Source organism: Microtus pennsylvanicus, chromosome 15 (assembly GCF_037038515.1).
Source record: "Microtus pennsylvanicus isolate mMicPen1 chromosome 15, mMicPen1.hap1, whole genome shotgun sequence".
NCBI lineage: Eukaryota > Metazoa > Chordata > Mammalia > Rodentia > Cricetidae > Microtus > Microtus pennsylvanicus.
The window spans coordinates 33,647,019-33,659,647 of record NC_134593.1 but is presented as its reverse complement, the minus strand read 5'-3'; the positions used below and the strand labels follow the sequence as shown (position 1 = coordinate 33,659,647).

Sequence of the window (12,629 nt, the reverse complement as noted above, 5' to 3'; positions counted from 1 at the left end):
CCAGAGGACTTTTTTTTTTCCAAGTCTGGGAAAGATTTGAAACTTTGAAACAGCAGAATTTCTCTGCTGGTATGTGAACCGATCACTATCAGAATATCTAGAGGTTGTGTGGATGTCGCTGTGAGACCGGGATTAGGGAGGCCTGCCTTCCTAACTCTTGAGTGTCTTCTGTCAGACAAATCTACATTCATTGCACCAGTAAGGACCTGATATGCAAGGCTGTAGGCCAGGCCTTCTTTTTATTAGGGATTCTGAGGTGCTGACAGCCAGTAATGAACATCTAAAAATGAAATAGCGTTGCATCTATTCTATGACCTTTTCTCCGTGTGTAACAACTCCAGCGGCTTACCGCATAGTACCACAGCAATGATAAAATGGATTGGGCAATCATGTCAGATGTGTTTTTCATTTTTCTTTATTTGATATTTGATTTGTCCCAAGTGTGGCACACATCTTCATTCCCTGTGTGTTTGACTTCGCCTTGTGACCGTAGTGTGCTCTTGCTCAGCTGAAGAAGCCGTGTGTAGAGGAGCGGAGGATCATGGCAGCAAGCTCTCTGTGTTGTTCTCAGTGCTTCCATAGAGCCAAACTGCTCTACGCCAGGCCTTCTCGGCATGTCCAGCAATGCTTCCTTCCACCTTTAAAGGCCTGTCTCTCCGGTGTCTTTATTATCTGACACCGTAGTTGTCCAGCCTTGTAAATGTTAGATTAGACTACCGTAACGTAACTTTTGGTTATTAACTTTGGCAAACTTGGAATATTCATCCCTTTGCTTATTGCCTCACTTTCCACACAAAACCTTCTTTTATTCAAGTCCCTTCCAACATTTTGTTCAAAACTGAGCTCATTTTAAATTCACGGTTTCCTTTGTAACATATTCTTCAAAGAGGTTTTTTTTTTTTTTTTTTTTTTTTTTTTTAATGACAAGCAGGCTGGACAGACCTTGGGCATCTGGAGACCCAAAGATTCTGAAGTCAGTCTGCTGATCAGGACAAATGGTGTGGAAGTCCATCTGTGACCCTGCCTGCTTCTGCTACTGGCTGGGGTGGCTTTCCTTCTATCTGATCATTACTGGGAACTCACCCTCTTCTTCCGCCTTAGCTGTCAGGCCTTCTTCTGTGGCTGAGTCTTCCCTTTCCCCATTCCCTTAGAAGCTGGAGACCCATCCTGGCCTTCTACTAATTTCGACTTATTTAAAATTGATCTTCACGTAAGGGCGAGTGAGTGGCCGACCATCTCAGGCCAGTTTGCAGACATCTCCATCTCATTGTGAGGACAGTGTACCCCTGGGTGTGGGAGGTTCCTTAGTGACTTTCAGCTCTGGATTCAGATTAGAAAGTCTGGTTCCCAGATTCAGAGACCTTAGGTGATCACTGGCGTTGCTGTTGTGTGACTTTTATTTTGGAGGTTAACGTGTTCAGACCTGGAAAGTAATTTGGTGTCGTTCTGTGAGAGGAAAACTAGAGAAGCTAGTCATCAGGACGAGGTCATTTCTGCAAAGGTGTTTCCAGGTGCATCCCTCCTTCCTGAGAGATCTGAAACACTTGTTTCCTTTGCTCACCAACAAGCCTGTGCCGGCACTGCTTTTGTGGGGTGCAGTAGAGCAAGCCACCAGCTCTTCCGGAGTCGCATATAGCATGCAGTAGCAATACACAGTGATGAGTGCTAGGAGATGCAGACAAACGTCTTTGGATGTGCACGGGAAGCAGCGACTGTGAGGAGAAGGTGAAGAGGCCAGTGACTGAACCACAGAGTGGAAAGATCAGTGGAATCCTTTATACGCATATCTCACCATCCTCCACAGGCCTGTGTTTAGAACTTTCTCTCCAGTCAGGCGGTGGTGGCGCACACCTTTAATCCAATAATATATGTACATTTGAAGCATTTGTTTAAAACTGTAAGCTACAGTTGAAAGACTTTTTTTTTTTTGATTGTTGGCTGTTCACAGAACGAACACCCCGGTGTGCAGGTTTTGCCGTGAAGAGGCCCAGGAATGTAAGATAAGCAGGCATGTCAGGGAATGAAAAGGCAGACCTCATCGCATGACCCCAGCATCCCTCGCAGGCTCCGCCAGCACAGATGCTTGGGTCGTGTGCAGTGAAGCCAGAGTTCACAGTTGACTCAACTTCCTCAGATTTCCATATTCACAATGGAATCGTCCAATAAAAACATATTGAAAATATCTAGCAGGTCGGATTAGATAAGATTTACCCAGGAATAAGTGCAGAAGGGAAATGGCCTCCACAGCAAACAGTAGGCCTGTTGGAGTGGGGTCGAGGCGCCCCTTGGTGACATATGGGTGCATTACCAAGCTCCATCCACATTCTTTGACGTTTTTGGTAAATTCGGTTAACATCTCTACGACATGAAGTTGCTTTTAGGGTTTATGCTGCTTTTCTCTTCCCATGGCTCTGCTTCCATTGCTTCTAATTTGCCAACTTGCCCTCGCTTTCTTTTGTAACTCCCCCCCACCAACTGGATCACTTTTTCCTTCTTTGCTACCTTTGGCTTTCTTTCTCTTTTTCCCTCCCTCCCTCCCTCCCTCCCTCCCTCCCTCCCTCCCTCCCTCCCTCCCATACTTCCAATTGGTCTTACTTCAGAGACTCCTGTGACACGCCTTCTTTTACCAGGGACTTCTCAGTTTGCTTCCCTCGTAAGTCCAGGGCACAGGCTCCATTCTGCCATTCCAGAAAGCCTTGTACGCACTAGGTCAGCCTTATTCTCCACAAACTAAATCAAAGATTGTGTCAAACTTCTCATCTACCCAAGCATCTCAGTGCTGCGTCTGGCATCTCTGGACTCATGTAGGACGAGAACTGGAGGATTCCGATGGATACGGTCTCACAGAACTCCATATTTAAGTCCATCAAGAACACACAGTCTCCCCACAGGTGTTGTGTTTACCAGCCGTATTTAAGTTTTAAAGTGTAATGAGCTGAGGCCATTTCTAAAGTGACCTTGTAGGCAGTGACAGAATGGCCGTAGACTCCCTGTATCCAGCGCTGTTTGAAGGACAGATGGTGGAACTGCTGCGGTTGCGGTGTCCCTGTCACTTGCTAGACGGTGGTGACTTCTGACGTGGGAATTCTCTGCCCAAACTGTCCTGAGTGTGTCGGCACTGCCACCACCTCCCCGCCAAATCTAAAAGTCCACACCGAGAGAACCAGATCATCCTGCCCCCAACAGCTTTGTGTCTCCAGGCTAAAAAATCTCTAGTAAGAAAAACTTAATTAACCTGCTACAATCACCCCCCCCATCCCCGTTTGAGACAGGACCTCACTGTCTAGCTCTGGCTGGCATGTGACTTGCTATATAGACCAAGCTGGTCGCTAACTCACAGAGATCCATCTGCCTCTTACAAGTGCTGGGATTAAATGCCTGGCCACTGAATTCTTCACATGTAGAATATTTTTATAAGGCAGCAAATCCACTTTTATTTATGTCCTTTCCATTAGCTTCAACCCGGAAGAGGTACAGCATCACACAGATTTCGTGTCCACTGGCCTTTGCAAATAGCTTGCTTTGGAATTTGGCTTGAACCAGGTCACTGTTTCCGGGGGCCAGAGTTATCTTTCCCCAGATTATTCTGGTTTTGTTCAGTTTGCCTCCAGGCGTCTCTAGGTTGTTCTTTTCCTCTCTACACACATCTCTTGCCTAAGAAGAGTTCAGTTTCAGCTCTGGCATGCACAACTTCAATTTCTAGAAGAGCTGTGCTCTCATTGGTTCCTGAGACCTCCTTATAAGCCAGCAAAAATGGCCTCGCAAACACGGCCTTCCTAATCCACTTGGCTCTTAGAAGTCCTGTTCCCAACATTCCTCCACAGGTGCAGAGATGGTGGAGAGTCATGTGGAATGTATTTTAATCATCTCAACTGTTGTTATCTCCGAGAAGTTTAGTGCATTTGATTTTTATGAGTCCCCCCCCCCCCCCCCCGTCGTCTGTTCATTCTGTTCTGTTCTATACAGTGCTAGGGTCTGAACCCAGGACTTCATATATGCTGAACAAACTACACATACAGCCCAGGAGAGTTATATATTTTCCTTTTTTGTTAACTTTAAAAAAAAAGATTTATTTTTATTTTATGCACATGGATGTTTTGTCTTTCATGTATGTCTCTTTACCATCTACATCTTTGATGCCCTCAGAGGCCAGAAGAAGGCTTCAGGTCCTCTGGAACTGGAGTCACAGACAATTGTGAGCCACCATGTGGGGGCTGGAGTTGAACCTGGGTCCTCTGGAGGAACAGACAATTAATTGTGAGCCACCTTGTCGGGGTTGAATTGAACAGACAGTGCTCTTGCCTGCTGAGCTGTCTTTTCAGCCCCAAGAGTATGGATTTTCTGAACTTCTCCAGAGCAAGCACTGGTTTCAACTTCTGCTCTGATAGGAAGTCCAAGGTCCCTGAGCCAGCGGTGATGAAGCCGCTTGTAGTTCCTCCAGTCTTTGCGACATTAATCCAAGCACATCTGTAAAGAGCTGACTCTTTGAACACCTAGGTGATAGGACAGACAGAGAATTTTTCCATTCCATTCTCAAATATATTGTCCCTCATGTCATTACCTAGTTCTTGATAGAAGCTTATTAAATGTGAAGCTAACAAGAACTGTTCTCTACACCTATCTTTAACATATAAAACAATTCTAGTATTTTCTTTTTTGATCTAAATTACTTAGATTTAAAGAAAGGTAAAACATATGATTAGAATATCAATTAAAAACAGGAGAAGTTAGAGGTGTGGGTGATGGCGTGTTCTCCCAACCCCATGAGACCCATCCCCCCTCTGGTTTATTCAGTCAGTCGCCACAAGACAGCTTTGCTGTCCACACAACCTGGAACCATAGCTCGAGATAATTTCCTTTTGATTACGCACATCAAACCTTAGCTGTGATCCTTGCTTCTGTGAATGATCAATACTTTGGGATAAATAAATAATTTAGTTAGTTGTACTAGGACTAGTCCTGTGTAGCAACATGGATTGATCTTTTCCCCCCATCTCTGTTGCAGTGTTTCTAAGACCTCAGAGAAACCTGGAATCCATAGACCCACAGTTTACGATTCGGAGGAAGATGGAGCAGATGAGAGAAGAAAAGGAGCTGGTGGAGCAACTCCGCGAGGTACTGGGGGTGGCACGTGACTGAGCCTGATGGTTACCGTCCCAGCAGCATTCTGTGTGTGGCAAACGCCTTCCCGAAGCATTGCACACATCCTAGTTACAGATCCAGCTAGGTCGGTCCCTGCTGGACTGTTTGTTACTGTGTGAGTCACTTAGCCTTGAGTTTCAGTTTCTCCCTATACTAAAGACCTGCAGTGAGTTCTGGTAGACTGTAAAAGAATGCCTGTTGTTTATTTGCCTAATAGTAATATTTTGCTAGTTTAAAGGCATGTATGTAGTATTCTGAAATTTGTATTCCAAACCATTCAGAGCTTTGAAATCCACCCTGTAATAAGCAAACCATTTGAATTCCTGTTGAAGGTGAAGACTTGCCTGAATGCCGTCCAAGACTTTCAGCTTCATAATGGTGGGGACTGGGAATGTGTGTTCGTTCACAGTGCTGTGGAACCTCATGGGCACCCTGAAAGTCTTTGTGTCTGCATAGGAAAATTATACATTTGTTTAAGATACTAACAGTCCCGTCACCAAGGAAGAAGCTGGTGTCAGCTGTGAAAGGTGGCCTGTAAGTTACTCATTCAAACAGACCTATTATGGTGAGGGCCGCAGAGGGTGAGAAGGCTTCTTCTGAGAGGCTGCAGATTTTATGCTGAAACCTCTCCTTTCTCTGACAAAAGCCCTCTCCCCAGTGACACACCTTTTCAAGCCTTTCCAAACAGTTTCACCAACTGGAAATCAAGCATGGGGTCCGTTCTTATCCAAACAGCTACACCAGCTTTGGGAAGGCATAGATAAGTGGATCCCTGGGGTTAGTTGTAAGAGATCCAGGTAAAAGTAAGCATTTCTGTTTCCAAAAATAAAGGAGAGAGTGAGGAAGAACCCCAAAACTGACAACTAATCTTCTTACATGCATGTGCATGCATACCCATGCATACCCATACATGTACACCACACACACACACATACACGGTGCTTACACACATACACACACACATATACACATATACATACACATACCACACATCTGCACATATATATGCATTTACATACATATACCACAATACACATGCACACATACACACCACACACATACACACACAGTGCCTACACACAGATCTGTTCTGAATGTCCAGCTTCATGAGCTCCCTCCAGTTTTCACTCATTGCAAGTCACTAAATTAGCTGCCCCATTCATAGCTGTTACTCAGTTCTAAAGAGCTTCTGCCTTAGCAGTAGCTTTTTCTCAGGGTTTAAAGTTATTTCTTGCTAGAGGATAGACTAGTCCCACCCATCCCCATCCTTCCAGTAAGCACACCTGCACAAGCTAAGTGCCCTGCAGGGCCAGGCATGGAACTTGAAGAATAACATGGCCTTGACCTCCATGGATTTTTGTCTCACCTCAAGTCTCTCTGGAGCCAGAGACACTAATGCACACACATTGAAAGCTTGTGTCCTCTACCCAGACAACTGGAGAGTGAGTGGTCTTGCAAGACAGAGAACTTTCAAACTATTGGTGTTCTACTCGCTCTGGACATCAGAGAAAAGATGCTAGTCCACCCGTGCCCTACTGGCAAGGGCCGAGTCAGAGACCGTCCTGTGGGAGCGGTATCAGAAAAGCCAAGGTAGAAACCAGAAATTCACCCTCACTAGTAAGGAGCCTGTCTGCTCTCACAGAGTCAGGGGAGACCCGTGTGGAGCCTGGGTCATTCCTCTGGAACCCCGCCAGAGAACGACCACTACCATCCTGCCTGCTTCCTGAGGCCAAGTGGAAAACTTAGACCTCTACGTTAGTCTCGCCATAACATGGTGGGAGTCTTTCGTTTTATATCAGACTAGTATCCTTAAACAGATCTGTCTAAATCCGAGTTTTAAGTAAACCTGAATCTCACAACACAATACAAAGAGCTAGCCAGATTTGGTCTTTATCAATCCGTTCATTCTGTTTTTACATTCTCATAACCAAAGCTAGGAACATACTGAACTGAAGTGATTCCAGGTGTAGTCACACAGGTGGGTAATTCCAGTCCTGAGGATGTGGAGGCAGGGGGACTAGGAGCTCAGGGTCATCCTCAGCTACACAGAGAGTTTGATTCTAGCCTGGGTTACATGTGCCTCTGTCTCAGAAACAAGCTACCAAAGGATTTTCTTATTACTGCAGTTTTAATTAAACCATATCAGGACAACTGAATCCATCTTTATACAGAGGGTTTTTAAAAAATGTTTGAAAATATTTAGCATGAGTATTTTCCAAACAGTCTCTCTGTGCCTGGAGTGTGTAGGTATGTCTGTGCATGTGAGTATGCGTGTGTGTGTGTGTGTGTGTGTGTGTGTGTGTGTGTGGTGACCAGGACATGACCTCAGCTGCCATCTACATTTTTGTGTCTGAGTCAGGGTCTCTCTCTCACTGACCTGAACCTTGCTGACTAGGATGGCTGGCTAGGTAACCTCAGGGACCCTCCTGATTTCACCTCCCCATTGCTGGAATTACAGGCATAGATTACCATACCAGACTCTGGATTCTGGTATCAAGCTTGGGTCCTTGCAAACCCTTCACTGACAGAGCCACCTCCCTACCTCCAGAATTCTTACCCTTGTACCCCTATTGAGAATAGTGTTCCAGTTCATATATCCAGCTGTGTTTAACACTACACTTGCTTTGGTGCCCATAGCAACTGGCTCTTTCTGCTTTCTACCCCCAGAGCATCGAAATGAGGTTGAAAGTGACCCTCCATGAAGACCTCGGGGCCGCACTCATGGACGGCGTTGTGCTCTGCCACCTGGCCAACCACATCCGCCCGCGTTCTGTCGCCAGCATCCATGTCCCCTCACCTGCAGTTGTAAGTAAGGCCAGAGAGAAGGAAACTGGCATTAGACAGGCTCTCTTTGCATGGAGTTATTGGTTAAAGATGCTAGTGGGATCTCCAGGAGTCTGCCCGGAACCCTTCCGTTGGGCCCCATACAACCAGAAGAACGGCGTGAAGCAAGGAGTTGGAGAAAGCAGCACTTTCAGTAAAGGGAGGCTGTTAAAAAACATGTGTGGGAAAGACAGAAAATAGCTGTTTCAGGTGTGGAGTCTAAAGAAGTTATGGATCAATGTGCTGGTTTAAAGCCATAGAGCACAGATTTGACCCTCACAAAAGGGTATTTACACAGCGAGGTACCTCTTCAGAAGGCTGTCTGGTTGAAGGCTTTTTCTTAGTGGTCTCTCTCATGCTTTTTTCTCAGTAGGGCTTCACTAGCTACTCACTAGCTAGCCCAAGCCGAGCCCTCCTGCCTCAACCTCCCCAGTGCTTGACAGATCTCTGTTCATCATTGGGAATCTTGTAGTGCTTATGGAGATAGGTGAACATAGAAAGCATCCTGAATCACCAACCAATCCCGGCACCAGGCACCACTCCGCTGCTTTTTCTCCTCCCTTCCCATCTTCCTTCCTCTCCTTCCTCTGCCAGGAATCAGACCCAGAGCCTCTGTCTGCCATGCAGGTGCTTTCCCAGTGAGCTGTATCCTAGCCCTGACTCTTGTCCTAGATGTCACAGCGCCTGGGACAGGTGGGAGAAAGCTACAGGGGCAGTTTGTGATCCAGCCTGCAAGAGTGGGCAAATCAGAAATAGGATCATCTGTGAAGTCCACATAGGGTTATACAGATAAGAGCAGAAAGAGTTTATGTCCACAGATTGGGTGTATTGGGGAAAGTTGAGGAGCTCAGGGGTGAAAAGGCAACCATGGATTCCAGATCTGTGTCTGAAAGCTTTGGGCAGGTTGCATCCTGTCTTTAGCTTGATACACCCGTCTCTGAAATAGACCTGCTCCCGAGAGGATGATATGAGGTACTGGAGAGACAAGTCCCATAAATGAGCCACCGCCACCGTCCCTGTTTATATATAGCTGAGCCACTCGTCTCAAGGTGCAATTTGGACCATGTAATCAGTGTGTCAGGTGACCACTTGTTGAAACCCCTGCCCTCCACTTCAGGGAGCTCTCGCTAGGACAGTTTTTATTCTCCTCTGTTTTGTTTATTCTGCTCTGTTTTGTTCTGGCAGCAGAGAGTAGCTGATTGTCTCGTTTTAGCTGTCAGCTTCTTTTCTATAATGTTGACTCTGCTTTTTCCTTTCAAAAATATGGCCACTTTTTTTTACCCCCTCAGCCAGCTCCGGAGGATCCAATGCCCTCTTCTGGCCTCCTCAGGCATTGGATTCCCTGGAGCTGGAGTTGGCAGCCATGAGTGCTAGGAACTGCGCTTGGATCCTCTCTTAGCCACTAAGCCAATTCCCCATGACACTGGGTGAGCTGTGTGCCCAACTGTGAGTTTTCTGAGACACGCTGGATTCTCTGGCTTCCCAGCAGAATGTGCACTGTCACCTTGCAAGGTGTCAGGAGACGTTAAGAGTCGTGAACCCTTACACTTTTATTTATGTTTCAGGAAAAACACCATACTTTTAAAGAGATCTTTTCATTTTAATAACTTTTTAAATTGAAAACACATAGGAAACAGTGGTTGGTAGGAGAAAATAGCAGAAAACACTGTTCTTCTGTTTTTAACATGCTCCATACATTTGTGTTTTGAATTATGATCTTATATACTCTATATATATTTAAAATCTATGGGAACCTATATTGTCTGCACCAGATCCTTCTTCATCACCCTTCTACCATCAGCTGCAGGGGTCTGTTTGTTGCAGCTCACTTCTAAATGCCCACTTACCGGAAATTCTCCTGTGGTCCGCTTGAAGTGTTTTTATTTTTAAAGTTAGGGTGTGTGTGTGTGTGTGTGTGTGTGTGTATACATGTGTGCATGTGCATGCGTGTGTATAGACATGTATATGCCACAGTGGTTATATAGAGATCATGGGGTAACTTACAGGAGTGGGTTATCGTCTCCTACTGCGAGTCCTGGAATCGAACTCAGGTCATTAGGCTTGGCTGCAGGTGCCTTTACCTACTAAGCCATCTTGCCAGCCCCTCAAGCAGTTTTGGATGGACCCAGCCCTGCTGTAGCTGTAGAACCTGGACCCCTGGTGCCCACCACAGTTCCTGCTCTGACACAGGAGAATGTGGTTCCTTTGTGTCTCCCTCACTGCAAACACATCACCGGTAATAACTCCCCATGTCACTCTACCCTTTCTTTTGGCTGTTGTCTCCAGCTACACTAGAGCTGTGTGGCCTAAGGTTTGTGTCCTTTTGTTCCACTGTTGCGCCTTCAGCAGCAAATGCAGCATGGGGAGAATAGACAACCAATATGGTTGCATCTGCATCGTCAGCAATGCTGAGTTCTGACCGTGCTACTGCAAGCATTAAGTGTTCTGATCTTTCCATTTCATGAGCCCCATGGTGTATGGTTTTGTAATGCCAAGCTCAGGGAAGGTAGTATGGACAGAGTCATTGCCATTCTCAACATAGTAAAGATTGCTTCAGGAGGAGAAAAATTCACTTCTTCAGTTTTTCCAGGCTGTAAGCAAAACATTGGCATACCACTTGGTGTGATTAATGGGAGTTTTGATTACCAGTGGTGAGGCTGAACCTTTAACCTTACACCGCCGCAGAACTGTCCCTGAACTAGGAGTACAGGATGGTGGCGGTGGACCTGTGGGACCACAGGGTGCTTCTGGCGCCTCACTTCCTCTAGAATCCGTACTTCTCTATTCCCTGAGTTCTCTCTGCTCCCCCTGTCTGTGTGTGGCTGTGCACAGCTATCCTGTGTTTGTCTGGGGTACTTGTGAGAGGACTTCCTCTTCCACCACGAGGAACAGCCAAGTTGTTTCAGCCATACTTTTTGCTTTCCTTTTTAAGGAAATTAATAGTGGAATATTTTTTTAAAAAATGCTAAGAAGTGTTGAAAATTTTATCATCATTTTTTTTTTTCTGTATGAATCCATCTGTGCTTTCCACGGTGGAGGTCAGTGCAGCAGTGAAGCTTTGGGTTAAATCTGCCGTTTTTAATGCTATTTTCCTCTTATGTGTCTTTGTAATTCAACTTTTTGTTTGTTTGTTTGGTGAGGAGACAGCTTCATGGATTTTTTTAACCCTTAGTATGGAAAGACATTTGTTGTTGGAGAAAGCTGATGTTTGTGGTATATTTTTAGGTGAACTAAAATGGGCTCTCCATCTGTATGATGAGAGTTTTTTGAGTGCACATACACAGATGTGTGAGCAGCTGGCATACATCCATGTCATCAGCACTGCGTACTTGTGTCTCTCTAAACCTCTCTCTACCAAGCACATATAAATGTCTGTGTTTGCACACATAGTCCAAGAATATGACCCACACTAGTGAGTTTTTTGTCTGTAGATGGATGTTTCTGGACCATGTCTTATCTTAATACTCTGTTGTTTTTCTATGTTTGCATTTCCAGCCCAAACTCAGCATGGCCAAGTGCAGGAGGAACGTGGAAAACTTCCTGGAAGCTTGCAGAAAACTTGGCGTTCCCGAGGTAACACCAGACTTAGTTCAAATGGCCACGTTTTGATCAAAACGTCATTATAGCTGTTTGAACCGTTGAGTAGACATCTTGTTTTTGTTTCACATCTTTTTTTTTTAAGTTTCAAGAAATAATCTTGACTAAGTGACACACATTTTGAACGGAAATTGTTTTCTTGCAGTGAAATTAGCGTGGTTTTACATGTGTGTTTGGTTCTAAGGAGAAGGGGGAATCATTTGTTTTAAAATGTAAAATTCCAGATTTGAAAGAAAAGGGCTATCAGAGAGTTAATAAGAATCAGAAATTCTGGGGGCTGGAGAGATGGCTCAGAGGTTAAGAGTACTGGCTGCTCTTCCAGAGGTCCTGAGTTTATTTCCCAGCAACCACATGGTGGCTCACAACCATCTGAAATGAGATCTGGCACTTTCTCCTGGAAAGTGTGTATATAATAAATAAATAAATAAAATCAGAAATTTTCTTAGCAGGAATTGCTGAGACAGTGAGTGGCCTAGGACCAGACCCATAGAGTAGCTAAGAGCAGCAGGTCAGAACCCGTGGGCTCCTTAGCCTGGGCTGTTTGACAAAACCCCTGACGGCATATTAATGGCTGGCTTCCATTCCCAGTGGCTGCATTTTAAGAGATGAGTCAAACTAATATTCATTAAAAATACAATTATTGTTATTGTTGGTGATAACAATGAGTGTGGCTTTGTAGTTGGCTAACAACTTAAATTTTCATTTTATCCTTCTGTCTGCTTTAGGCCCAGTTTGCAAGTCTTTGTGGCCCAACTAGTTATACAGTTTACTCCCCCCACCCTCCCCATCCCAGGCTCATCCATAAAGGCATCCTCAGGAAGGTGCTAGGGGGTTTTAGAGCCTTCCATATTTAACTTAACATAAAGTGACTTCAGGATTTAGGTAACAGCCACACAAATTAAGATGTCTCTTGCTGGGTGGTGGTGGTACATGCCTTTAATTCCAGCACTCTGGAGGCAGAGGCAGGAGGATCTCTGAGTTCGAGGCCAGCCTGGTCTACAAGAGCTAGTTCCAGGACAGGATCCAAAGCTACAGAGAAACCTTGTCTCAAAAAAAAAAAAAAAAAA

General features: G+C 45.2%; 1 protein-coding gene and 1 pseudogene across 4 annotated transcripts in view; one reads left to right on the top strand and one right to left on the bottom strand.

Annotated features, from left to right (window-relative positions):
• The window catches only part of Lrch1 (leucine rich repeats and calponin homology domain containing 1), a 184,990-nt gene that overhangs the window by 156,510 nt on the left and 15,851 nt on the right, over positions 1–12,629 (top strand). For all 4 annotated transcript variants that reach the window (XM_075948993.1, XM_075948992.1, XM_075948996.1 and 1 more), the window contains 3 exons: positions 5,006–5,115; positions 7,810–7,947; positions 11,461–11,538. In XM_075948993.1, coding sequence (XP_075805108.1) covers positions 5,006–5,115; positions 7,810–7,947; positions 11,461–11,538 — 326 coding nt within the window. The remainder of the gene's footprint in view (positions 1–5,005; positions 5,116–7,809; positions 7,948–11,460; positions 11,539–12,629) is intronic.
• LOC142836085 (large ribosomal subunit protein eL33-like) lies at positions 3,412–4,840 on the bottom strand (annotated as a pseudogene).